The sequence below is a fragment of the Cheilinus undulatus genome, linkage group 14 (assembly GCF_018320785.1).
Source record: "Cheilinus undulatus linkage group 14, ASM1832078v1, whole genome shotgun sequence".
Lineage (NCBI taxonomy): Eukaryota > Metazoa > Chordata > Actinopteri > Labriformes > Labridae > Cheilinus > Cheilinus undulatus.
The window spans coordinates 10,757,204-10,784,699 of record NC_054878.1 but is presented as its reverse complement, the minus strand read 5'-3'; the positions used below and the strand labels follow the sequence as shown (position 1 = coordinate 10,784,699).

The 27,496-nt window shown below is 39.4% G+C and overlaps 1 protein-coding gene across 1 annotated transcript; it reads right to left on the bottom strand.

Annotated features, from left to right (window-relative positions):
* Positions 1–5,200: 5,200 nt before the first annotated feature.
* On the bottom strand, positions 5,201–27,248 carry ankef1a (ankyrin repeat and EF-hand domain containing 1a). Its single transcript, XM_041805697.1, has 11 exons — positions 27,062–27,248; positions 25,131–25,338; positions 24,572–24,733; positions 20,451–20,650; positions 20,135–20,284; positions 16,066–16,189; positions 15,135–15,957; positions 12,207–12,433; positions 10,185–10,324; positions 7,896–8,051; positions 5,201–6,028 (listed from the first exon to the last, which is right to left on the bottom strand). Exons 2-11 carry the CDS (start codon positions 25,318–25,320, stop codon positions 5,873–5,875), a joined length of 2,328 nt encoding a protein of 775 aa, XP_041661631.1. The 5' UTR covers positions 25,321–25,338; positions 27,062–27,248; the 3' UTR covers positions 5,201–5,872.
* Positions 27,249–27,496: the final 248 nt, after the last annotated feature.

The window sequence follows — 27,496 nt, the reverse complement described above, 5'->3', positions numbered from 1 at the left end:
ACCAAGTATGGAGTCCTAGGGGACTCCACATCCAACCATTTTCTATACCGCTTATCCCGTTGGGGGCTGCGGGGGGCCTGTCGCAGCTGTCATTGGGTGAGAGGTGGGGTACACCCTGGACTGGTTGAGAGCGAATCACAGGGCTGACGTATAAAGAAAGACAACTAGGCGCGCTCATATCCACAGCCAATTTAGGATCACCAGTTAACCTAATGAGCATGTTTTGGTGGTGGGAGGAAGCCAGAGTACCCAGAGAGAACCCATGCATGTGCAGGGAGAACATGCCAACACCGCAAAGAAAGGCCCTGACCGAGAACCTTCAGCACTAACCCCTGTGCTGCCGTGCAGCCCAAGATTCCACATGTACTATAAAAAAGAACGGGACCAAGAGGAAGAGAATGTGTATTCCTGAGAGAATACACACGTACAAAGAAAAAAGACTAGGACCAAATATGGGAACCAGGGGGGCTCCACATGGAAGAGGGGCTGCTGAGGAGCTGAAATCACTGAAGCTGACACAAAACCTCCTGTCAGCCAGGTAAGACCTAAACCACTCCAGAGCGTTATCCTCAACCAGTCTGGTCTACAGTGTCAAAAGCAGCAGGGAGATCTTAAGAGAAAACTTAGGAGCAGCTGAACACCAGAATCAGTAATTAATAAAAGGTCATGAAAAACCTTTAAAATGCAGTTTTAGTGTTGAGAAGTGCTTTTAAACCTGATTGGAATACTTCAGGGATACCACTTGTGTCTAAAAATGCTTATAACTGACTAAAATAAGGTTTCCTCAAGATTTCAGAAAGGAATAGGAGTTTAAAAACTGTTTTGAAGTCAGACATTTTTACACAGAAACCACAACAGAGATGGGAAAATTCCAGTTTCACAAAAGCAAACCTCTCTGTTTATGCCTCATAAATGATGCCTCATTACTTAAAAACGAGCATCCCTACATGCTGAAAAGCCACATCTTAATTAGACACATGCTTGCACAACAGGAGTATCTCTAACCACGCAAGCACACAAGCACGCATACTGCAAGAGCCGGAGCCCACGCCCTGACAGACTCACTGCGTCACGGCCAGCAGTCAGAGCCAGCAGCCTTGTTTACTCCCTTTAACCTGTGTGCCACTTATTGTGCTAGAAAAGCCCTCATCTTCTCCTCCCGCCCACTCCCCAGCTCCCATCTTCTCCCTCCGCCGTGCTGCCTCCCCATCCTCTGAGTCACCCTCTGCTGCTCTCTCCACCCCACCCCCTCTCCTCTCCTATCTTCACGTCCTTTCGCCTTCCCTCGCCTCACTGTCAGTCCTCTCCTTCTCTCATCTCTTGCCTCATTATGAATGGCTCTGCTGAGCTTACAGAGATGTTTTCATTCTCTATTCACCGTCTTCCTTTATTGCATTACACATGCCTCTTTCTGCCTCATCTCTCTGCTTTTTCCCCTCTCTGTCTTTCTCATCGCTCCCATGCATTGCCTCTGTCATCACATCTATTTCATCAATCGTACTGCAACTGTACATTTAAATATGAAAATCCAGGCCTTGAATAACGACCCTCAAAGCTCTAACCCCCGCCCCCCTCTGCCTGTATATTCGATTATATAACTGTGTCCCTGTGGACCTTGAGGACACTGCAATCTAATTTTATCTGTTGATATCGGTGTGATGATGGGAGAGTGCATCAGTGCAACATTTAACACAGAAAATTCTATTTCCTCCTGATTCCTGATACATCAACATCATGAAACATGACCCAAAAACTGGCTGCAGTCAGCTGCCCTGAAGCCCTCTAAGTATTGCATTTATCCAGGCAAAAATACTTTCAAGAGGGAGGCACTATCTTTTAACGATACCCTCATTAATATTGTATGTGAGATGCAGATTCCTCTTTCATTGCTCTCTGAGCGACTAACATGAGAACAGTAAACACATGGCTGCCATTTTGAAGTCTTTCTGTGCAAGGAACTCGAGAGCTCCCTCCAAGTTTTTCTGTTCTCTCTGCATACAGCAATAAACAGCCCAACTAGAGCACTGTTAAGTTTGACAAACAGCACCACCTGGTGGTTGCACCATAGAGCAGCATCAGGGCGAAAAAAAAGTTATTTTCTGCATGCAGTTTGATGTCTTTGCGGTTAGTTTAAGCCAAGGTTATCATAATTAACTAAACCTAAATAACCAAAAGTACAATATAGAAATAGTTGCAGTCATTTGTTTTGGTTTTTATATATTTTCGACTTCTTGTCTTCAATTTCAGTTTAGTCTTTCTTGCTGTTTTTTTTAGTTTCCTTTTAATTTAGCAAAAATGCTACATTTTAGTTTAGTTTTTGATTAGTTTAAATGTGACTTTTAGTTTTCCCACAAAAATGGGCTGCTTATCAAGGGTTAGACCCATAGGGACCAGAAGAAATAAACAACAGATGGTTTTAAAAAAACATTTACGTAAGCAACTCTTCCCTTTTTATTTATTCTTATTCAAATTTCATATCAGAGGACAACTCAAGGCCTAAAATCACCATTTGAGATCCATTAAATCAGGCAATTTTACACTCACCAGTCTTGAGTGGAAGGGTAAAGGTGGCAGGGTCGGTTGGTCCCATGCATTTACAATATTCAACCCCCATTGCAAGTCAGGTTTATTGTGAAAATTTGCAGACTTTCAGATGCTGTAATAAAGACATCAAACAAAAGGAATTGATATAGCTCAATACAACTACTTTAAGTGGTTTCCCCAAATTCAACTGAAAGCACAACATATAGAGACTTCTATATATAAAGACTTCTCCTGTCTAAAAAATTTTCAACCCCTGAAAGAATCCCTCACAACAGCTCAAATATGATAAACCATTGGTGTTTTAAGCACACCTGATGCAGCTAATCAAGGACTTCAATGGTTGTACCAGGTTTGCTTGAGCTAGAACACATGAAATACCTGAACCGTGAGGGGTTTGTTGAGTGTCACATTTAACTGCACATTAGAAACATGGGGTTTAATCATTTTTAGACTGGAGAAGTCTTTATAGGTTGTGTTTCCAGATGAATTTGGGGAAAACATTGGAAGCATTAGTTGTGTTGACCTATTGCTTTTGTTTGATTTGTTTCAGTTGTTGTTAACAGCTGTACATTTTTACAATAAAGATTTGCGATGGAGGTTAAATAATTTTGATTGCAACTGTACATGAATAATAGAGGTTAAAGTGAGTGTTTTGTACTGATCAGAGGCTTCCAGCTAACCACTCTGCCATGAGCCATGATATATCATAAGTCACTGGTTTTGGACCTGGGGACTGTCTTTTGCTTGGAACATGTGTTAATAGGCCTTTTCTGTATATTTTCTTGGTTATACCATTTAAAATGCATGGATCTTAATTTATATGTAACGCGAGCATAAATGAGTTTATGGCGTTCACAACTTTGCTGGTCAGGAGGTTAATATTGTTAAAGGTGCAGAGGTAAAACTGGGAATATCAGCAGCATCTAAGAATCAATTCTAGGTTGTGATGCTTATTTCCCTCGTGGAAACTGGCAACCAGTGGAATTCATAAAAAAATGTATCTGTGGTTTGGTTCCTACTGTGCTACCATAGAAACATGCATAATACAAAAATCCAAGATGGCAGCATCAGTGAAGAAAAACCTTATTCTGAGTTAATTTATTTATTTGTTATCCATGTGCTTAAACACATTATGATAGCCCTACCTACAAATATTACATTTCATTTTTACCAAGTTTGTTCTGCCGAGTGCTACAGGGCCAAATATTACACAAAACAAAATGGAATATTCAGTTAAACATGCCATGCTAGTTGAATTAAAGAGGTACTTTAGTCTCATTAATTGAAAAAAAAATAAGCTGATCATGTCTGGTTCTGCTAATAAATTTGAAAAGACAAAGAATCCATTTTTGTCATATGATAACAGCACAGCATGCCATTTGTCTTTGGACTAAGCTCTGCTTTGGTTTACTTTGCTCTGTTTAATTTACTTTTTCATAATCTTGTGCTGCTGTGCCTTTCCAGTTGTCCAGTATTAGAGGATATACGCTGAGGAGGGGGAGAGATTAAGTTTGTTTTTCGCTGTTTGTTTGTCTCTTTGTTCTTGAATAAAAACTACTTTCATCAGTCAGTGTAAAAGTCAGGGTCGTAAATCTTCAAGCATTTATTATGGCAGCATAACACGTTGTTAGGCGTCAGACCCTGGCTTCATTGCTCCTCCCAGATTTATTTTCCATGCAGAATTGAGGCATGATGAGAAGACATTATAAACCCCCAGTTAGAGCCTACAGGAGGATGCTGGGGTGGAGGTGGGCTGAAAGCAGTGTGCAGTACTGATTCACGGGCAGGGAACTGCAGAGCAGAGGAAGAGACTGTGAATCTAGCAGCTTAAATAAACCACTGAGTTAGGAGGGTGTGCATCAAGGGATTTGATTATGATGCATGTCAGGTGTGAATCATTAAGTTTGAGTTTGACTGCCTGACCTAGCATGCAGGCGTCGCTCCCTTCGTTTAATATGCAAAAATCAATAGAAAGCAAAGACTCCAAAGAGGAAGCACAGAGAAAATGCTTGGATATGTAAATGTGTAACTAATCCGATGCTTTTTTCTTCTAATTAAGAAGAACTAGTGCCCTTTTGTAACTGTAAGAAAGAAAGAAGGACAGAATGAAACACAGAAAACATTAAAGCCAGGGATGGGTATCACTGAGACAGAAAAAAGAAAAAGTAGTAAACAAGAATGGACAAAAGAGAAGACCAATGAATAAAAGGTTTAAGAAAGAATGAAAAGAGAAAAAAAGAGAAAGAATAACAAAGAAAGGCTGAGCATTTTTGTATTCTGTGAGCTAACGGCCTCTGCCATTTCCTTTCCTCAGCAGCTTCCTCCAGCTACTTCTAAAAGACTCTTCACGTCTCTCACTGCAGATCCAGACACTGCAGAGTCAGGGGAGGATTTTACACAACTTTATGACTGCAGTCCGTACATACAGCACACTCTCTGCTCTGGCCTGCACTCTAAAGCCTGAGTTCTTTCATCAAAATGGTATCAGTCTATCCAGGATTATTTGACAAAATTAGACTGAAGTAAACCCATGTCATCACACATTGTATAAATAACTTGATCTTTGCTGCAAACCATTCATCTATCAGTGAGTGCCAGTGGAGACAAAGAGAAGGTAGATATAGATGGTTTTATTGCATAATGTATTTGCACAGAGGAAACCTCAGATGTACCTCCACTGCTGCTGCAGAGTTTTAGATTTAGTGTTTGTACTGAGATGAAATATGTATTAGTTGTTTAGTAAGAGTATTCTGATCATTTGGCTTGTCAAAGTTTAGGTTAGTTTGTCGTTAATGCCAACATCAATAAGAGGATTAATTAAGTTTATGAGTTCCTGACTCTTTTAATGATAGAGTTTAAAAAATCTGAGCCAAGACTAGCTGACCCAAAGAGCTAAAAGGTTAAATTAGACCTCAAAGCTTTATTAAGTATTGCGGTGCCGGTCACTGCCGCATATTGAGGATAACAGTACTAAACCATGTGTACCTGAGAATTAAACCTTTTCTTAAAATTGCTTTTGAAACACTTAAAGGAAATATGTCTCTTTTGACTCTTAACACAGATTTTAACCCTGCTAAGTAACTGTTATGTAAACATACATCCAGTACTGTACAACCTGCTGAATATTTTGTATTGAGAGTGTAAGGCCTTAAATTATTATGCACATAAAAAAAGAGGTAACATGACATCCAGCTGTATGTTGATAGAATCTGTTGATAAAATGAATTAACCCAAACAATCCTGTGTGAATATTTGTAACAGCTGGCCAGTCAGCTCATGATTCAGTTCTAAAATGTCTGAGTGTCTCTCTGCCTAACCTCCTCTGGGTCTAGTCTTTGGTTTTGGAAGGCTCCGGCGGTTTCCTCTGGATGTTTAGGCTGAAAGGAATCATGAAGTCGTCAAAGTCGACCTCCAGGGACAAGAGCTCTTTCCGTCGTTCAATCTTTGACATCAGCTGGCTGGTGTTTGGCGGTTTCCCCCAAACCTGAGCAAGACAGACAGATCACAAACGATACAGTATAGATTGACAGTTAAAGAGTGTGCAATTGTTTATGCAGGTGGGTAAAACTGATGCTCACATGAGGGGAAGTATGCCTAAGTAAATACAACATACCTACTTTAGTAACGCATGCTTTATAAGAGGGAAGACTCCTCAAACTGAAAAGTACATGCATTATTTATCTGTCATCAAAATGCAGGTAGTGCTAACCAGAAGCTAATAAGTAGAGCCTGAGTGGTGGTATTAGTAGTAGCAGCAGTAAATGTGGCATCATGCCAAAATAATTGCTAATATGGGGACCTTAAAATTCTCACAAATTCACAAAAATGTGCACAAAATTCAGCTAGAGACAGAATTTGTATGTGATAGTTGTTCCGTGGAATTGCTTCACAAAATGGCTCCAAAGCACTCCTTAAAGTCAGTCGGGGACTGGATAAGAGCTGTATGCATAAAAAAATCAGTACAAATACAGGTGTCTAATATATGTATATAAAGATCAAGTTAAATTTTTCCTGTGACTTACACCAGAAAGTTCTAGACTCATTTCATACAAAGTCAGACATTTCAAGAATGTTTTGTTTTAATCTTGATGATTAAGGCTTACAGCTAATTAGTGTCTAAGACCCAGTATCTCACCTTTTTAGAATATTTTGGAAAAGTCCAATTTGTAAAGGTTCCACAAGCCTGCTGACTTGACAAATCATTGTCATCCTCCATAAGGAGGGTAAGCCACAGAAGGTCACTGCTGAAAGGGGCAGCCCGTTCTCAGAGGCTGAATCAAAACATATTCATGGAAAGTTGACTGGAAGAGAAAAGCATGGCAAGAAAACAGCAGGGATGAGCTCAGCCTTTAGAGGATTGTCAAACAAAGACGATTCAAGAACCTAAGGGAGCTTCACAAGAAGTGGACTGAGGCTGGAGTCAGTAAATCAAGAGCCACCACACACAAAGATGGGTCCAGGAGATGGACTACAAGTGTCATGTTCCTTGTGTCAAGCAGATCCTGTACCACAGACGTTATAAGCTTTTCACCCAATCTAAGGAGAAAAATAACTGGACTGTTGCTTGGTGGTCCAATGTTCTGTTTTCAGATAAAAGTGAATTTTGAATTTCACTTGGAAATCAAGGTCCCAGAGTCTGGAGGAGGAACAGAGAGATCAAGAATCCAAGGTGATTGAAGTCAGGTGTTTCCACAATCAGTGACAGTTCAGGGTGCTATGTCATCTGCTGCTGTTGGTCCACTGGTCTGTGTTTGACTGGCCAGCCAACTGGTCTGACCTGAATCCCGTAGAGAATCTCTGGAGGAATGTTAAGAGGAAGTTGAGACACACCAGACTCAACAATACCGACGAGCTGAAGGCAGCTATCAGAGCAACCTGGGCTTCATAACACCCCAGCAGTGCCACGGACTGATCAGCTCCATGCCAGGTCACTGATGCAGTAATTTGTTTAAGACGAGCTCAAACCAAGAACTGAGTGCAAAAATTGGCATAATTTTCCAGAAAGATCAACATTTCACTAATCACTTTTGGACTGATGTTTTGTGATTTTCTATTTTTGTTTAGCTGCAAGCCGTAATCATCAAGATTAAAACAAAGCAAATTCATGAAATATTTCACTTTGTAATGATGAATATAGAATTTTTTAGATACTATTTTCCAAGATGGAGGGTCCAAAATATCTAAATATGTCAAAACTTAAGAGTGTATTGTACATGTTGATTATCACCGATTTATTTATCTTAAGACCAAGTAATGTGAATCATCCATGTATTTTTAATAGAATTCTTAAAAAGAGATATCAAAAATGGCAGATGTTATAATGCAGTAAGTAAAACGACAATGAATCCTACTGTTTTTGGCACAAAGGTGATATCCACAGTGTTGGTTTGCCCTATAGTGATCCTGTTGTTCTGCAGGATGATACTCTTTAAGTCCTTCTGTGGAGACGTTTGTCCTGCTGTTGCTGTTGATGCCCCAGCACGCGCAGACATCGATGCAGAAGCACCCTAGAAGACAAAAAGACTGTAAGAGTTGCCATAATATCAACCCAGTATTCTTGCAAAGGTCTCCATGATGAAATAGGATACTGAAGGATTTAGCAAAATCTACTTGTTCTAAAGATGACTAACAGCATTGTTATTATTTCATAATATTGGCAGTGAGTTCAGAAATACAGACCATATTTAAATTAAGAAATCAATAAAAGGGCAAAACATTCAAGGGGGTGAATACTTTCATAGGCACTGAATAACAGATAGAATATGAAAACTATTATACTGAATTATACCATGAAGTTAAGTTTTTGGTTCAGTCAAATCTACCTGTGTCATATTCGAAATGAAGCACAGGCAACTGTGGCCCCAGTAGATAGCATCAGTCAGGGTCTGGTCCCCAAATTCTGCACTTGAATGTTGACACTTCTTTGGTCACAATACTGCTACATTAGTTGTGTGTTAATGAGTAAGGATGCGTATAAATGGGGTTGGCAAACTTTGCCGTCAGTGTGTGAATCTGTAGTGAATGGGTGTGAATGGATGAGCAGGACCAGCGTTGTAGTTTAGAGCAGTGGTTCCCAAAGTGGCGGTCCAGGCCCCAAGGGGCATCACAAGTCATTGATGAGGGGTCGTGGGATGCTTTTCAAAAATTGTCAAATTTAAACTAGCATATTCTATCCATTATTGTCAAAATATCTTCAAAATGAGTTCAATTTAAAATAAAATTATTGAGTAAGATTTGTACAAGAATGCCCTAAATTATACATCTGTACATAATGCTCTGCAGTATGTTACACTTTTACCACCTCCAGGGAAAGGTGGGGGTCCCCAATCTCTGGCACCATTATTTTGGGCGTCACAGGCCGTAAAGTTTAGGAACCTCTGCTTTGGAGGAACTAATGTCACTTCTAATCAGTGGAGCAAACACATCATTGAGACTGTATTTCACCAGTGGTGTACATTTGGTATTTATAATCATAAGTTAGAGCAGCTCTGGAGAAGTAGGGATTACTCCAAACGCACTACAAGAAAATCCATCAAGATAATCTTTGGATCCATCTGATAATTGGACTCTTGCTGACTCTGTTCGAAAGAGGGAGTCTGGCTAAAAATCAGCATGATAATCTTGTGGTATGTGCTCGGTTTTGGAAAGACTCAGTCAACTTTTAATTTAATGTGTTACCCACTTGACTTCATCCTTGGGATCTAAGACACTGACTTGTTGTCGAAACACACAATGTGCCCTTTATTCTAAAACCAGCTGTTAGTGGCTCTGCAAACTGAAGTAAGGAACACCAGTCAGGCTGATTCAAGCTGCAATGGCTTGGATCACATTGCTTTAACTTTCCCTCTTTGGTCTGAACCAGGCTTTATACTGCAAAGAAAAACTATGAGGATAAATGAATCTTTATAGTTGCCTCTTATTGCAGTCAGCCTAAAATCCTCATCAGGTTCTCATTTAACTGGGTAAATTTATGAATTTCTTTACATAATATCCATTTTCTTTATCATATACACTGAAACAGCAGGTGGAATTTATTATCCCAAAGTTTTCTCTCATTAAAAATGCCAAGTTGGGAGAGAACTCAAAGTAGTAACTGTGTGTAATTTATTTCATTGATCCTTGCCCCCCTGAATAACCACTTGCTGCTTTATTGACCATTGAATATTCTTTTGAATCTGTGCTACTGCACCACCTGGTAGTTTCAGAGCTCCTAATGAAAAAAAATCTATACTTTTTGCCCAATTTAGGTCAAGTTACAAGAAATGCAAACTGGAGCAGCAGTGTGGAACAAAACACTGCTGGTCTAATTTGCTCACAAGTACCTTACAGTAATCAGATCTCTATACAGGCTAAGGTTTCTCATGCTGAAAGACAAAGCAGGAGTAAAAGGATGAAATATTAGAAGAAAACCTCCAGTCAAGTGTTGTTTAAGTTTCAGTCCGAGTGTGTATTAGCTGTCTATGTCTCCATGATTAGAAGCAGCAGGGAGAAGTGTGAGGGTCGCTGGGACCAGTGAGAGAGGAAAGAGTGAATTTTTGATCCAACAGATAAACACAAAATCAGTGAAGTTTTGAAGGCAGAAAGTTTTAATATTTTTGATGTAGAGGGGTAGGAAGGTGTTGATTGGATTACTTAGATACCTTTCCTTTAGGCTTTTTAGCCGTACCCCCCTTTTCCTTCACTGTCTCCTTTGGTTTTGGTAAAGAATCCATTTTGTCCTTTACCAATTCAATTATCCTGGCATCTCCAAAAGCTCTTGCGATATGAAGGCAGTTTTGTCCTGAGGGGAAAGCAAATAAATGATATTTATTTACAAATAGTCATAGTGCTTAAGTAGCGCAATGTGAAACTTTGCATTTACATTTCTACTTTAATTAAAAATGGAGTAAATCCATTATAATAATTTAGCTGAGTACTTTCACTACATTTGGTATTTCCAACACTTTTCAAAGACAGAAAAATTCTAAACTTTTATATCTTTAAAATGGTGTGTATTGTCCTGGCAGCCTCCATGACAGCCTTTTTAAAAATTGTCATATCTACATTAAAAATGTGCACCTAAAAAACATACTGGTGCAAAAACAACTGCCTGCTGAGATTAATTTAAAAATGGAGGCAGAGAACTAAAGGGAGCTCTCAAATGAGTGTTTAACACTGTTGTTTCATATCATCAGAACAAGATATACTAATGATTCATGCCTCGCAGCATCAACAGTCGTTCTCCAGAGTGAGATCCAATCATGTTCTCGTTAATGACTTCAAAATTAAAGAGTTCAGTTTGAAGTTCATGAAATATGAGCATGTTCAGGCATAAAATACATTCAGAATCCATTAAGACATCTCCACTTTTTAAAGATTTCTCATGTTGCAGCATGATGCTACAGTACAAATATATATGTATATATATATATATATTCTCATTAATCTACACTCGGTACCCCATCATGACAAAGTGAAAACAGACTCTTTGCAACAACACTTGAAATTTAGCTCAGGTTCCTCTCATTTCTCTGGATCTTTGCTGAGATGTTTCTACATCTTGATTGGAATCCATCTGTGGTAAATTAAATTGATTGGACATGATTTGGAAAGGCACACACCTCTCAATAGAAGGCCTCACAACTGACAATTCATATCAGAGCAAAAACCAAGCCATGAGGTCAAAGGAACCGACTGCAGAGCTCAGAGACAGGATTGTTGCAAGGTACAGATCAGGGGAAGGCCACAAAAAAAATTCTACTGCACTGAAGGTTTCCAAGAGCACAGTGGCCTCCATAATTCTCAAATGGAGTTTGGCACAACCACTGGAGAATCAGAGAAGGGCCTAAGAAAGAGATGTACCAAGAACCCAATGACCACTCTGACTGAGCTCCAGATATCCTGGATGGAGATGACTAGACAGGAGACAGTGCAAAACACATGAAAGCCCACTTGGCTTTCACATGGAGGGTTTTTTTTTACAAACTCCATGCAAAGATAAATGTAATATTTAAGTTTTTGTTTTTCATAGATTTGCAAAACAATTCTACAATTCTGTTTTCACTTTGTCATTATGCGGTACTGAGTGAAGATTTGTAAGAAAAAAAATGTTTTTTTTTTTTTCGACTATAGCATCAGGCTGCAAAACACAAAAACTGAAAAAGAGTGAAGGGGGTCTGAATGCTTCCTGAATGCACTGTAGCACTACCCATGATTCCCTTCTACATCATCTTCTGATATTGTTTTGATTAGACGTGTAAATTTTTAAGTATAAGCAATTCTGATTCAAGGTCTCATTGTTATTATTATTATTATTATTAAAAGACCTTAAATCCCTTCAAGACTCCAGGGTTATGTGATATTGACCTGAGTTAGCTCAGATTTAACAGGATGATCAGTATTCTCACAAAATGTGAGGAAAGTTTCAGAATATTGGGGGGGTCTGAAGGAAGCTGTCTTCAGCTGTCTGAAGGAAGCTTGTTTTATATTCAAATAACCTACAAATCTGCTTTTACTTGCAACTTTAAAAAGGTTATTATGCTATTCTATCAGCAATATATTATGTGTTATATGTTATATATTATGTGTAGTATAATGTCATTAATACTTTCACATATGCATTAAAATATGAGTAGTGTTTTTAAAAAATCAGCCCAAACATGCAGTGTGTTAGCTGTACAAACCTTTTTTGTTCTCTGCGTACACGCTGGCTCCAGCTTTGATGAGGAAGTCCACACAGGAGGGTCGTGAGCTTTCAATGGCCCTCATTAGAGGTGTGCCTCCACTGAGGGCCTTGGCATCTATGTTGGCCCCTGCTTTCACCAAGAGCTCAATGAGTTCTAGTTCTCCAGCGTGAGCAGCGTGGTGGAGAGGCGTCCAGGAGAACTGGTCACAGATATTCACACTGGCCCTGTCAAAAAAAAAAAAGAAATAAAAAAGATGTATCTGCAATATTTCTATAGCTTTCCAAATTCTGGACAGGTGGGAAGACAGCCGTGAAACATCAGAAAGTAAACCTATTGCTGTGTCAGTGTGCACCCGTAGCAAGGTGACCGAGAGGACAGCAAGATATGAGCCAGCCATAAAAAACATATGACAGGATTTTTCTTCATATCGCCAACCCTACTTTAATGCCACAGATTGAAAAACAACAAGTATTTGTTTCTCTTACTTAGACACTGACACTATAATAGAGGGAGCAGGAATTTTTCCCTATTACGTATCTCCATGTCATAAACTCTGTGGGAGAGGCTGGGCGTGTCATGTAAATGATGATTGTTTCAGCCTATTCATCAACTCCTGCTTAGTCGTTGTTGGCCAGATATGCACAGTTCATTAATCACACGAGCTTAGCGTAAGACGGCGGTGTCCAAACTATGGCCTGGGGGCTAAATGCAGCCTTCAGTCCAATATTGACTGGCCCTGCAGCAAATTCTAGAAATAAAGTGAAACATGGCCCACATTGGAACATGAAGCTTGTGCTCAGCTGTACTATACTTCATGGTTTCAGCACAAACAAGGTGCTACCATGCTAATTTTATAAACAAACATCTCAGCAAGAAGAATTTATTGATGTGTCTTTGTGAATAAACCAAGAAAGTATTGTAAATGGTAAAAATATTGGCAATCAAAATAATAATATCTTGTTTTCTAAAAACTTGATGAGTTTCGGCAGCAAACATCAGTACTATTGATATTCAAGGGGCTGAGCCAGAGGTAGCTAGGGCCAAACAGGGCCCCCTGAAATCTGATTGGTATTCCCAAAAACCTGGAAATGATTGTCTTTTTGCTTTGTCAACTATTAAACAAGTGTTTAGCGTTAGTTTAGGCAGGCCACAGAGTCAAACTCTGCCCCAGTCAGCTGATCTAACGCAAGCCCCTATCAGATGCCGGCCAGCTGATTTACTCTAAGCATGCTGTTAGCCCATCCCTCTCATGCTGCCTTATTTAAACTGCTCTTGCCTGGTCACACTCTGCTGCTCCCTTTGCAAGCTATTCTTACGACCCTCCTCCACCCCAGCTCCTCCTTTATTCTGCTTCTGACGTAATCAGTGTGATATACCTCGTCTTGTGGATATCGAAGTGGCTCCACCGTCCTTATGTATTTCTTTGTGTGGCCCTCATTGGAAAAAGTTTGGAAAAAGTTTGGACACCCCTGATGTGCAGTTGGTCAGGCTGCGGTTGGTCATCATGTGCCCCTTTACATTGCACGACAGTGCAGGATCAGCAACTCTAAATCTGCATCTAAATAGACTGAAAATTTCTCAGTGTGCACCCGGCTTTCCTCATAACACAGTGAAGTAACAGTAGATTTTTACAATGTTACAATGTTACAATGTCATTTAGCAGACGCTTTTCTCCAAAGCGACGTACATTTGAGAGCAAGAACAACACAAGCAATGATCAAGACAAGAAGAAACAACATCAGTAAGTGCCATCAAGTGCTTCAGGTCCAATTGGACGCAAGTGCTGCCATGTAGAGTTTAAGGCAGAGTACCTAAAATATACGTTGTTTATGGAGTTTTTTTTTTTTTTGTTTTTTTTTTTTTGTTTTGTTTTTTTTGTTTTGTTTTTTTGTTTGTTTGTTTTTTTTTGTTTTTTTTTGTTATTAGACAGCAACAATGAATCAAGGAAAATGTGGGATCACTAATCGCCATTCATTAGACTTCACAACAACTATTTACCAAGTACCAAGTGCTGGATCATTCCCAAAGAGCTGGGCAAAGAAATCCCAGAAGTAGAGCAGGACAGTGCGAGCCAACTATAGTTGGGAAACTCATTCAACCACTGGGGGCAGCAGTGGAGAATAGTCTGGCTGAGACTCAATCTACTACTGGGGACAACAGTAGAGAATTGCCTAGCTAAGTGCAAAGTGTTCTCTGAAGAGCTGGGTCTTTAGCCTTCTCTTGAAAGTAGACAGGGAGTCTGTAGATCGAATGGAGTTGGGTAATTCATTCCACCATTTAGGGACAACAGAGGAGAAGAGTCGAGCTAGTGACTTAGGAGCATGATGTGCTGGAAGTACCAGGCGCCTTTCGCTGGCTGAGCGTAGTGGGCGAGAAGGGGTGTAGACCTGGATGAGGGACTCCAGGTAAACAGGAGCAGTTTTAGTTACTGCTTTGTAAGCAATGATTAGAGTTTTGAATTTAATGCGAGCTGCAACTGGAAGCCAGTGTAGAGAGATTAAAAGAGGCGTGACATGAGCTCTCTTGGGTTGGTTGAAGACCAGACGTGCTGCTGCGTTCTGGATCAACTGCAGAGGTATAACTGTGCATGCAGGTAGGCCTGCCAGTAATGAGTTACAGTAGTCAATATGTGATATTATAAGAGCCTGTACCAGGAGTTGTGTAGCATGCTCTGTCAAGTAGGGTCTGATTCTCTTGATGTTGTAGAGGGCGAAACGGCAGGACCGAGCAATCGAGGCCACATGGAGCTTGAAGGTTATTTAAGCTTTTTAAGCCAATAGTTCTGCTAAATAATGAGTTACTCTTCAAAATTATGTTAACAGACATTGAACTTGACTAAACTAAAACCTGACTATGACTATTGTTGGAAAATGTGGGAAAATTACTGTTTCAAGGGGTAAAAGACAAAAATAAATTTTTCCTCACCCATGACTGAGGAGAAACTGAGCCACCTCATAGTTGCCACTGGTGCAGGCTGCCATCAGTGGGGTCTTGTAATACTGATCTTTAACATCCACAGGAACACCCTGACTAAATGCCAGGTTCAGGGACTCCAGGTCTCCACTTCTTACACAATGGTTGATATTAACAAAGATCTTTTGTGGCTTTTCCAGATACCACCCTGAGTCATTCATGATGGGATGTTCTGGAGGGTGATCTGGGTCAAAACGAAGGGGGTCTGAGCAGTTGAAGTAGCTCTCAATCATAAAGTGAGGGGGGCCTCCATCGTTTCTTCGTGGCATGAGCTCTGGTGGGAGTGTGCAAATAGGCAAAGGAAGGACATATTTACCCTTCTTCTTTCCTCCTTTTCCTCCCTTCTCCCCCCTCTTCTTCTTCGGCATGTAAGAGGAGATGAGGAACTTTTTTTGGATGTACTTGACACCTCTGAAGAAATCACTGATGTTGATAAAACCCTCTCCACCTTTGTTATGAGCTACGATGACCGTATTGAGCTGGTCGAGTTCAGCTGGAGCTTTCAGTTCTTCCAACACTGAGATAAACATTTCAGTGGTTACAGTTTCAGATTGGTCCCCAAAGGCTTTCCGTAGCTCTGTCTCATACTCATAAGACCAGTCATGGAGGGTCAGGGCCCACAGGTCTGACAGGGGACCATCACTGCTTGATTTTTTGTCTTTTCCCTGTTTTCTCTCTGCTTTCTTCAGCTCCGAGGCTGCCGCTTTGTGACCAGATTCTTTGGCAATCTGAGATGGCAGGAAACCTTCTAGGTTCTTATGTTTTGGGTTACAACCTAAAGAAAGAACACATTTTCAGGATATAATAAACAAACGTGACTTAATCTAGTTTATCATTTTGATGGCTGCAGTAAAGCCTGATATTGTAAACCCTCTGGTAGTACCTCTTTGAGCCAGGAACTTGCAGCAGTTAACATTGCCTGTGGCAGCAGCGTAGTGTAGGGGTGTGCAGTCCTGTAGGTTGATTACACCCATGTCTGCTGCGTACGCTGACAGCACCTGAATCACCTGAAGGACACAGAACACCCAAAGACAACTCATCTAAATCATGCATCTCAAATCCCATTTTCACCACAAGAAACAACAGTCTAATAAAGCTGAAATAACAAAAGTTAGAAAAACTGCAAGAAATTCAATTAATGTAACTTTATATCTGTAACGAGACATGTCTTTTCATGGAGGTAGCTGTGCTAAGACATGTCCTGGGCCAGTGCTGTCCAAAATCATCAAAAGCATGCAAAAAGATGTAGACTGAAAGTGTAAAAACTGTTGACACAGACTGTATCAGGAGTTAACACAGCGAGTATGTCTCTCCACTCTACTTCCTGTCTGTGTTTGAACACATCCCAAACACTTTATGTGTCCATTTCAGACTGCATCCAAGTACAAACATCCCTGTATCCATTAGTCATACTGATGATGATACAGTGTTAATTTTGGCAGCTATTTTTAATTTAAGCCATCTTAGCCACTTTCTATCTAATTCTGGTTCAGAAAAGAGATTTGCAATGTGATGAGACAGCCTTAGAACGTCTGAACCGAGCCATAGCAGCTTGAATCAAGCCGTCTGATGCAGTCATTAGCTACTCAGCTCATCAAACTGCAGACAGTTGCAGGCAGTTGCAAGCATGTAAATGTGAAAAAGGGAACTATAAATCTTGTTTTGAAAGGCTATAAAAGCCAAATTCATAAGATAAAGTCCTGCTATGAATTTTGAAAATGACAACAACTTTCTTTTTTTTAAGTTTTCACATGGAAAGTCCAGCCTCTAAACACTCCTGTAACCTCCATCCTCAAGGTTTAACCCTTTATTGGGCAAGGAACCATATATGGTCACTTCAGTCCACTTCCTTTGTGGCAACTAGGGGTGTAAATCACCAGTTTCATCACGATACGATACAATATCGATTCTCAGAACAACAATTCGATATTTGCCGATATCACAAAGTCTGCTACGATTCGATTTCAATTTGATTTGATTTAGAGGCCTGCGATCGATATCAGATGATATTGTGAACACATTTACCACAATCTGTTACTTTTCACATAAAGGAAAAACACACAATATTGATACTCTCTTGGCTGCTAGCCATTACCTGCTATCCGCGTCTAGTGGTGTTGTGACTCGTGGATGGGCATAAACTGTCATAACCAAGCACGTGAGGGAACTTTCAAAATAAAAGGTGAGGTAAAATGGGGATTAATATCGATGTTTTATACTTTCAATCGATTTGACTAAATCATTGCTCAAACAATCGTTATATCGATCCAGATCGATGAATTGTTACACCCCTAGTGGCAACCCACTACTCTCTATGATAGAACCAGAATGATTTTGCTCAGCCAATCAGTGGAGATGAGTCAATGTCAATAAAGGTGACATCACACCATCTGACCAATTAACAGTAGTCCAGAGCGTCTCGAACTACCTGTTTCCTCCAGAACTAGAAAATTCCTCTTTTGGTCCCAAACAAATAGCTCTAAAATGAAAACTTACCATGATAAGTTCATAAAACCCTCACATTATTGCAGATTTCTAGCAATTACTAAAATTTCAGCATGAAAAATGGAAGAACCACATTTGGTCAAACACCATTTAAGGGGTATAAAATGTTGTCTATATTAGACAAATGGCAAACTCATTTATCATTACCAGTATTTTCTTGACATATAACTCATTATAATTTAGGATAGCAGTACTATATAGCAGGGGGTCCCAAACTTTTCAGCCCCTGACCCCAAAAAGTGGCGTCAGAGATCCGGTACCACCATCTTCCCTGGAGGGGAATAAAGTGCACGTTATTGCACAAAGCATCATGAGCAAAACTTGCATTTAAGGTTGTTTTTTTACAACTTTTTTTGCATTTAAGCACAAATATCACTTAATAACAGTGTTTTGATTTTATTTTTTTAAATAAGAGATCAAATTTATGATTTTCAATCATATGAAACTTCTTGTTTTATGGAAAGCATCTCATGACTCCCACTTTGGGAACCACTGCTCTACACTGTAAAAAGCAACATCCATCTTACTCATAAACATTGAGTTGAAATGACTCAGTTCTTCTTAACCTGTTCTAAATACTTACTATAAACAATTTAATTGTACTTCTTGGCCATAACAGCAAAAGGGCTTGATTTACTTAAGTTTACTTAGTTTAAAAAAATTAAGTAAAAAGGGGGTATAATTAAGTTGTGTTAACTTAAAAATCCAAAACAGCCATTTGAACTCTATTTTTATGAGCTGATAGAACTTATTTCAGTTTTAAGTGAACAGTACTCAAACAATTTAAGTATTTTTTGTTATAACTCATATTATTTGAGTTGTGGCAAATCTGCAGTTTTCCCAGAATGCCTTTGGGCACTAAACCTTTATGCACTGTGTTTGCTGCAGCTGTCTTTGCCAGGACACTTTTGAAAAAGAGATTTTTAATCTCAATGAGGTTTTCTCCTGGTTAAAAAAAGGTGAAATAACATAAATAAATAAAATGCACCATGAGTGAAGTTGCTGTCTCAATTAAAGATGTCCCACCCATAGGGGGCAGTAATAATGTCATCAGCATCAGTGAAAGCTGTATGGCACCCTGTCATTGATGAAGTGGGTCACCAACAGCCATTGTTGCAAATGGTGGCACAAGATAATCCACCTTAGGTGAAATAATAACTTACAAAACTTTTGTACTAGCTGTTGTTCTAAGGTAATCAGTTATCTAAGATATTTTGAGTCCTATTTACTTATCAGTGTTTACAATGCACTAAAAATATTAAGTATTACACACTCAAAGTAGATGATTTAGGCTAAGTCCTGCAAACTTAAATTAACATTTGAATCTCAGTTGCAAAAATTTAAAATAATTGATTTTAAACTAGTAGTGAATACTTAAATAGTTCAAGTAGAACAAGTACTGCACACAACTAACAAACAAGTTTTTTTAACTCACAAAAGTCAAGTGTAGTTTACTTGTTATTTTTGAGGCAACGACTTTCCATAATTTTTTTAAGTAAGCTCAACTAATTTTTTCTTACAGTGTATAGCAAAGTTGGATGTTGCCACAGTTTGTAAAGAATAAAAGAGTGATCCAATGTTGAATTTCAAAAATCTATAGAAATTTTCAAGGTGTAACTCGTAAAATAAGTGTGATTTATGGTCAGTTTTATTAAAGTTACAGTATAGTATAGTTATATAGTTTATCGTTTACATCAGTTTTTATATTTACTGTGAGCTTATTTCTGCTTAAATTAAATAGGACATTTAATGTTTGTAATGTTTTTTATAGGCTTTCTGGTGGAATTATAAAGAAAAATAAGCAATATTAATAGTGAAATAAATGTAATTTTAGTCTGTTTTACAGTATATCAGTTTCATGATACTTTAATGGCATGAATCAGTATTAATTTTAATGTCAGCCACATCACTGCTTAAATAAAGTTAGTTACTCAATATTTGTGATTATTAAAGGTGTCCTGTATAAGATCAAAGGTGGTACCACCATTACTTCTACAGTATTCTGAAGCTAGTCATGTCTTGCCTCTAAAAGAGGCAAGGAACTAAGGGCAACCTCACTATGTCTTGCAAAATCAATATTTTGTATCCAAATAACTTTTTAATTTGCAAGTTAATACTTATTAGACTCCATGTGTTTATTTTCCATTATTAGCTTTCACTTTATGGAACTTTTTTAATCATATATGGCAAGAAACCATTTATGGTCATGTCATTGACTTTGATTTTTCACCATGATGATGTAAAATATATAAGTGACAAAAGTTTAAAAAAGAGGTGTCCACCAATAACATTCTAGGGCTTAACTTTTAATGTTTTCCAATGAGTACCCTATAAAAGGTTAATCCCGACTCTGAGTGAAGACTTTCATAGCCTCCTCTGAACTCTGTCTTATGGCCCATGTTTGTTAAATGGTAAAAAAATGTACATTGATTGAGCTGATGAATTACCTCAAAAAAGCCACCCATGGCAGCATAGTGTGCTGCTGTCATGCGTTTTTTATCCAGGGCATTGGGATTTCCACCTGTCCTGAGGATGGCTCTAACAAGCCGGAGTGAGCCGGCCTTAGCCGCCCCCATCAAAGCTGTGACGCCGGTTTTCTGAAGTCAGAGCAGAGAAAAGGAGAGTACTTTAAGTCAAAAAACATCAAGAGCATCTCAGCTCCATTTGTAGCAGAACATTGTGTCTTACTTAAAGCATTAGCTGTGATTTCCAAACACTTGCTGAGCACACACAGTATAATGTCTCAGTTTGATGAATTTTCACCTGGTTTGTTGCATTCGGGTCTGCCCCTGCATTCAGCATGATGAGACACATGGAGGTGCACTCCTCGGCTCTTTCACACATCAACTGGAGGACATGAAGTCCCTGAGCCGACACATTGTTGACATCTGCCTTGTACTGCAGTGCCACCTGCAGGCAGCGAATGTGACCCTTGGTGGGGTAGATGCAGTAGAACAACACACCTAATGAAGGGAGGGGAAAATACACGGTCAAACTGGCTGCAAAGGTGAGTGGTATCATACTGACATTCAGCCTCTTGGACTGATGAAGGAAAAAATCCTTTTATAGACATGATCAAAATGAATTCAGAAAGGTCTGTCCAAGAATTCCAGTGGGTGTCAGCCAGCTCATTTTGTATACTACAGCTGATAACAAGGATCAGAGTCCATTAATGTATTTTTAATCTGATCTGTCAGCTACATTGAACCGTTCTGAGCATAATATGATCTTTTGTTTGAAATCAGCTGTCAAACTGTGATTGGAAAGACTTTTAAGCAGAAATGCAATGATGGCGGCTGTCTTCAACTCAACGCCCTGTCTGTCATACACTTGGCTGAGATCCAGGAACATGTATGAGAAGAGGTCAAGCCCTAGTCTGCTTAGTTTATGTTAGCTTTCATATTTCAGAGTCTCTTGCTGTCATCTGTAGTGCAGTGTTTCACCACATAGAGGCCATTTCTAATAGGGGACAGACAGTGTGAAGAGCCAACAACAACCATGCTCACTATGTCACTGCAAGTGCAATAACAAAGAAAAAAGTAAAAGCAAAAGGCCATCAGGAAACCTGCTAGTTTTTGCATTGATAAAGCCCTGATATATATTTTTTTCATCAAGCTTTTATTCAATGTGTCTGAACTATGTGGGAAAATACTTAAAATGCCTGACTGATCCACCAACATGGACTGTAATGGCACTATATTCAAATAAATGTACTTTAATATGGAGTTGGCCCCCTTCTACAGTCGGGGTGACAGCCTCCACTTGTCTTGGAAGGCTTTCCATGAGATTTTCTGTGGGAATTCATTCTGTGGAGCATACATGAGGTCAGGCAGTGATGTTGGACAATAAGACCTGGATCACAATCTTCATCCCGAAGGTGCTAGATGGGGTTGAGGTCAGGGCTCAGCGTGGGCCAGTCAAGATCTTCAACACCAAACTCATCAAACCATGTCTTTATAGTCCTTGCTTTGTGCACTGGGGCACAGTTATGTTCGAATGGAAAAGGGCCTTCCTCAAACTGTTGCAACAAATTTGGATGTATAGCATTGTCTAAAATGTCTTGGTATGCTGAAACATTAAGATTGCCCTCACAGGAGATAAGGGTCAATGCCTAAACCCTGAAAAACATTATCCCTTTTCCACCAAACATCACAGTTGGCACAATGCAGTCGGCAGTCTTGGCATTGGACTTGGTGATGTGAGGCTTGCATGCAGCTGCTCAGCTATGGAAATCCATTCCATGAAGCTCCATGCACAATATTTGTGCTTACATTAATGCCAGTGGAAGTTCAGAACTCTGCAGCTATTTAACAGGCTGAGGCTATGGTGGATAGGACCCAGCCTTGGCTGAACTACAGTAGCTAAATACATGTAAAAGGACAAATTACCATGGAATCAAATTATTTTTCTTTTAATAAATGTGTTATTGTTGGATATAATTATTCTCATGCTAATTAATGCATTGACACTGACAGCCCTAATATAAAGATTATGTACTCTTCTATGATGTACAACTGGGGAGATGGAGGGCTCTGCACAATGGTACTTCTGTCAAAGTGATTGAGAAGTACACGTGTGGCTCTTTTCCAACCCTAAACCAGACACATATGACTATTGACACGGAGCCTTCAGGGGAAAAGACTTGGCTGTGAGTGTTGACTCTTAGCTGAACTGGTCCTCGGGGACTGTGGAGTCAGATCAGGTTTCTCAGCATGGAGCACAGGAGAGCAGTGCCATCAGCAGTTGATCTGTAATTAGATGTACCAACACTGCCTAACTCACATAAGCACACAGCTGTGAGCACTAATCCACATACATCTGCTATAAACATAACAAAAAAGCATGTGTTCATGCACCCCAGCACACATCCTACTACTTTTGACTTATCCGACCTCTGCCTCTCTCCATTTCTCCCTCCTCTCTCTCATTCACTCCCTCAGAGCGGAGTGCCATTTGCAGTAATTGATGCCCCGAGTACACAGTAATTACAGCCATTATCACAATTGGTTTAAAATGGTCCTGAAGAACAAGTTTGGGCGCAGTGACTGGAGTTGTCCAGGATACTGTCTCCTCATCAATATGTAAACAGAGGCAGCATGCATTTTTATGAGCTGTAAGACAAGGCAGGGCATTCAGAGCCAACTGGCTGGTCTAACATGAGATGGAAAACACCTCTATTTGAGAAATCGACACTTCAGGCTCAAATGAGAATACATTAGAGGAAGAGAAGTTGTTTCATAACCTCTACCATTGAAACCACTGAATTATTGACATCACAGGTTCATGTATGAAGTTAGTAGGGATTGATTTTTCCCTGTCTAATATAGGCTGAGCTTTGGCAATTTTTGTATTTTCATGGCATTTCAAAAATGTCTGTCTTATCTCATACCCTATGCCTATAATGCAGTGTGTACAAAAATCCTGACATTAGTCTCCCTAGTGTCCATTTTGGTCTCATCTACTTTCATTATAATTTGAGTTTTTGTTCCTGGAGCCATTAGAACATAAAACACGCATTCAAGAAATGCTGGGGATTTTTTCTTCAGTATTTTTGTGAAAGTTGTATTTCTACTACATTCCATCAGATGGTGGCATTTTTCCTATTGTGGTCTATGGGCCAATAAAGGGTTAAAAATTGTCAAACTTATTAATTTTAAATTTTATGATAAGAGAAGATGTTGCTTCAAAAGGCAACTCAAAAAAGTAGAAGAAAAACTGAATGTATAATAATTTAATAGTCTGATATATGAAATCAGCCATTTTGGTCCAAAAGGACACAAAAATCAGGGTTTTGTTATATTCTGAATGGTATGAAAAATAACTAAGCATAAAAACCCATGTTGATGAAAATCATTGGCATTTACCACGTTCTGATAACCAGAAAAAATGTGACTGCATGCAGTATATTAAAAATAACTGGAGGTTTAAAAAGATATTAATGTATGGCATTTTTATAGCCTAACTTATGAAATGGGCCAATTTGGTCCAAAGGGGCACAAACGAGTGTGAAATCAAAGGGATGCATGAAGGTAAATCTTTGCATTTTTTTGTCAGAACATGTTGTGAAAAAAGTCAAACTATTGTGTTAGACCAACTATAACTAGACTTTTAAAATGCATGCAGCCATGTTAGTCTGATTGACATTGTACTAAATTGATTCTCAAAGTCCAGCCAACACACCTACATGCAGTTGGAGATCAATTTTCTCTTGCACATTTACTCTTCAATCAGACCTAAATGGAATTTAACCTGGAAGTTGAACAGCATAAATGCCAAACATAACAAGACCTAGGTTGTTGTTTGCCAGCAAGCTATGAAGGTACTACACTCCTATATTTGGAAAAAAAGTAAAATTTGAGGTGTGCACAAAATTTATGGAGCCGTAATTTTTTCCCCCATGTCTCAACTGTATTATATGGAGCCGATCAGCTGCTAGCTAACTTGTTAGCAAGGTTAATAGGAAGAAAGTCAAAAAGTAACTAGCTGAAAGGAGCATACCATCATCCACCATAGAGAAGACAGATATGCTCCCATCATTAATCTGATTCTGATGCTGTGCATGCACTCTGGGAAAAGTTGCTATTGCCTGATCATGCTATAACTGTAGACAGACTTTACAATGCATGTAAATACACAGCACAGACAATCCTCATAGATAAGCAGAACTCATCCTTGTTGTATTGTCTATGTTCGTTATACTCAAATCCTTCAAATCCCTACCTTTTTCAGTGTCTTCTGGTTTTCCCAGGGTTCTGTCCCGGCCCCCTTCTATCCATAATCTGTTTTCTACCCCTGGTCATATCTTCCGTAAATTCCACATCAACTTCCACTCCTACGCAAACAATACCAGGCTCTACCTATCCACCAAACTTGTCACTGCTTACCTTTGCCCTCAGCATCTTGTAGCCTCATGTTAGCATTGTTTTGGGCCAGCATAGTCAATATGAGATTATTTCCTCTCTCTGCAGCCAACATGGCAGGAGTGTGACCCTTCTTGTCCTGGATGTCAGGGTGAGCTCCGTGTGAGAGGAGGAAGCTGACCAGGTCTGCAGAAGAGTTGGTACAAGAATGGACAATCAGGAGGATGAACTGACATTGGAACAGCACAATAGATTTTACTGAATGGCAGGAATTTTAAGTGTAATAATAAAAGAAAAACAAAAAATGGAATTGTGTGCAGTACAGTATTAAGACCTTGCACTTGAACAATACTTAATAAGTTCAGAAAAAATCTTAATTTAAATAGGCAAAGAAGAAGTTGTCAACACGTTGGCATAATAAAATGGCATTAATATGGATTTTTACTGTGCTTAAGATAATGAAAACTGCTTGTGTCAGATTCTGGCCTCTACCAGATCAGACTTAAACTGGAGATGATCAGATGATACTGCAGGTCAGTTAAGCAGCTACAGTATCTGATGGAGTAACTAAAAGGTCCATCACCCTGGTTGTTGGCTGAAACTGCCACGTGAAGTGCCCCTACGCCGTCTTTTGGCTCAGTGAGATTGATGAGGTCTTTCACCCCATGGTACACCATCTTCTCTATTTGCTCCACATCTCCCTGATGGATGTACTGCAGCAGGCGGTAGATCTGACAGACCTCCAGGTGCTCCTTTGCTTCTCTGCTGCTCATTGTAAGGTCACACAAAGGCTGGTAGGAAGAAGGAAAGTGAGATACTGTATTACTACAAGTAGTCACATCTATGATTGACCAACGTGAAAAAGTGTATTACAGTAGAATAATGCCAATCCAAATTTAAGTGGTTTTTACAAGCCTGATTCTGCAGCACTTATTTACAGTGCCTCCACACCAGTGGAAGCCATCCTTGTAAACCTGACATCTCAAGGAAGCTTGGACAGATTTTCTTCTAACTTTGCTTACATGTTCATCCTGAATCAGTGATGAACTGATTCGATTTTGGAGGTCACTGATCAAAGGTCACAGTCATGGGGCCTGTATACATTACATCCCTTGCTTGTAAGAACAAAACATTGAGAATGGCTTCAGGCTCACTTAGGGATGACTGATTTAGATTTTGGAAACCATATTTCAAAGGTAAAGGTCATGGGGGTCATGGTCAGTTCTTGTTTATACAATTGACATTTCAGAAAGCACCAGAGCCAAAAAGAAAAAAAAAAAAAAAAAAAAAGGGTAATTTAATAGTAGCCTACATCAGTGATACTCATCATGTGGCTCTAGAGCCACATGTGGCTCTTTTGTAATGATTTTTGGCTCTTTTATGTTTTAATCTGAAACACTACTCCCATTTTTGACACTTCTTTTTGACACTTTTATACCTGCTTTCAATTTTTTGCCCCTTTTTTCGCCTTCTTTGCACTTTTTGCCCATTCAAGCTGCATTTGCAATCAAATTCTACCTATTTCCCATTTTCCCACCTTTTTGCTGATTTTTGCCCATTTTAGTCACTCATTTTTTTGCCATGGTTTTGCCACTTTTGGACAATTTTTGCCACCTGTAACTAATTTTTTTCCCACTTCCTACCCATTTTTGCCACTTCCTGCCTAATTTGCCACTTTTTCTCCTTATTTTTGACACTTTTCTCCCAGTGTTTGCTGCTTTTAGCCCATTTTTGCCTCTTCTTTTTGGCACTTTTCACCCATTTTTGACACTTTATCCTGCGTTTTGCAGATTTTTTGCCTATCTTCGCAACTTTTTTGCCCATTTAAGCTGCCTTTTGCAGTTTAATGCCACTTCATTCCTGTTTCCCTACCATTACTCTGATTATTGCCACTTTTTGACAACTTTTGCCACCTTTAACTTATTTTTGGGTCACGTCCCTCCCATTTTTGCCACTTTCTGCCCTTTTTTGACACTTTTCTCCCAGTGTTTGCCGCTTTTTGATCACTTTTTCCAACGTTAACTTATTTTAATTGCCACTTTTCACCACTTAGATTGTGGCTCTTGCAAATGTGTTTTTAAACAGTTTGGCTCTTTGGTTGAGCAGGGTTGGTTAACACCGGCCTACATAGTTGTATCAAATGATATAAAAAACTGTAACATCACTTCAGTTGAGCTACTGTGGCAGGCAGCAAAGCCTTACATAGTATAAAACTTCGCTATAAAGATTAATCTTTTTATTTTAGTGTATTTCCAGGCGTTTGACCTCAATACAAGTCTGAGCTAAAGCCTGAATTTCTTATTATTTGGCTAACTATACACTGAACATTTTAGCTAAAACAGGCTAAGTTTAGCATGCTCCCCTGAATGGTGAAGTGACTTTTAATTCCTGCTCTACCTTTGACAGTTTGAAAATATACCGTATGAAACTTTAAACTGTGATGGCTAAAACGTTGAGACGCCTGAATAAGACGTTACAAAAAGCTGATGAACGTCAAGTACTGATTATACCCACCTGCTCGCCTCCTTGAGCTGTTTCCTTGTTTGGCACGAGTTTCTGAAGTCACAGTCCCCTCACTTTACAGTCCACATACCGAGCATTTTAAGACAACGGGAGCAGAAATACTCATCCTTTCATATGAGGTCCGTAACTGATTTTAAAGCATGACTTGTCACTTCGTGTAAAATATAGGAAGGAAACAAACTCGTCTCTATGGCAACGGAACGCGCGAAAATCCCGGGAAGGATCTTTTGAGCTTTGGTGGTTCCTCGTGCTGCCTTCATGTACTGCTGCAGAGCTCGTTAATACCAAACACAATAGAGACACAGTATGCCTGCTGTAACGATAGCTCTGCATTAGAATTAATCATTTTACAAAGCTGTGAAAAGTATTTGCCCCGTTCATGATGTCTTATTTTTGTATATTTGTCACACTTCAATGTTTCAAATC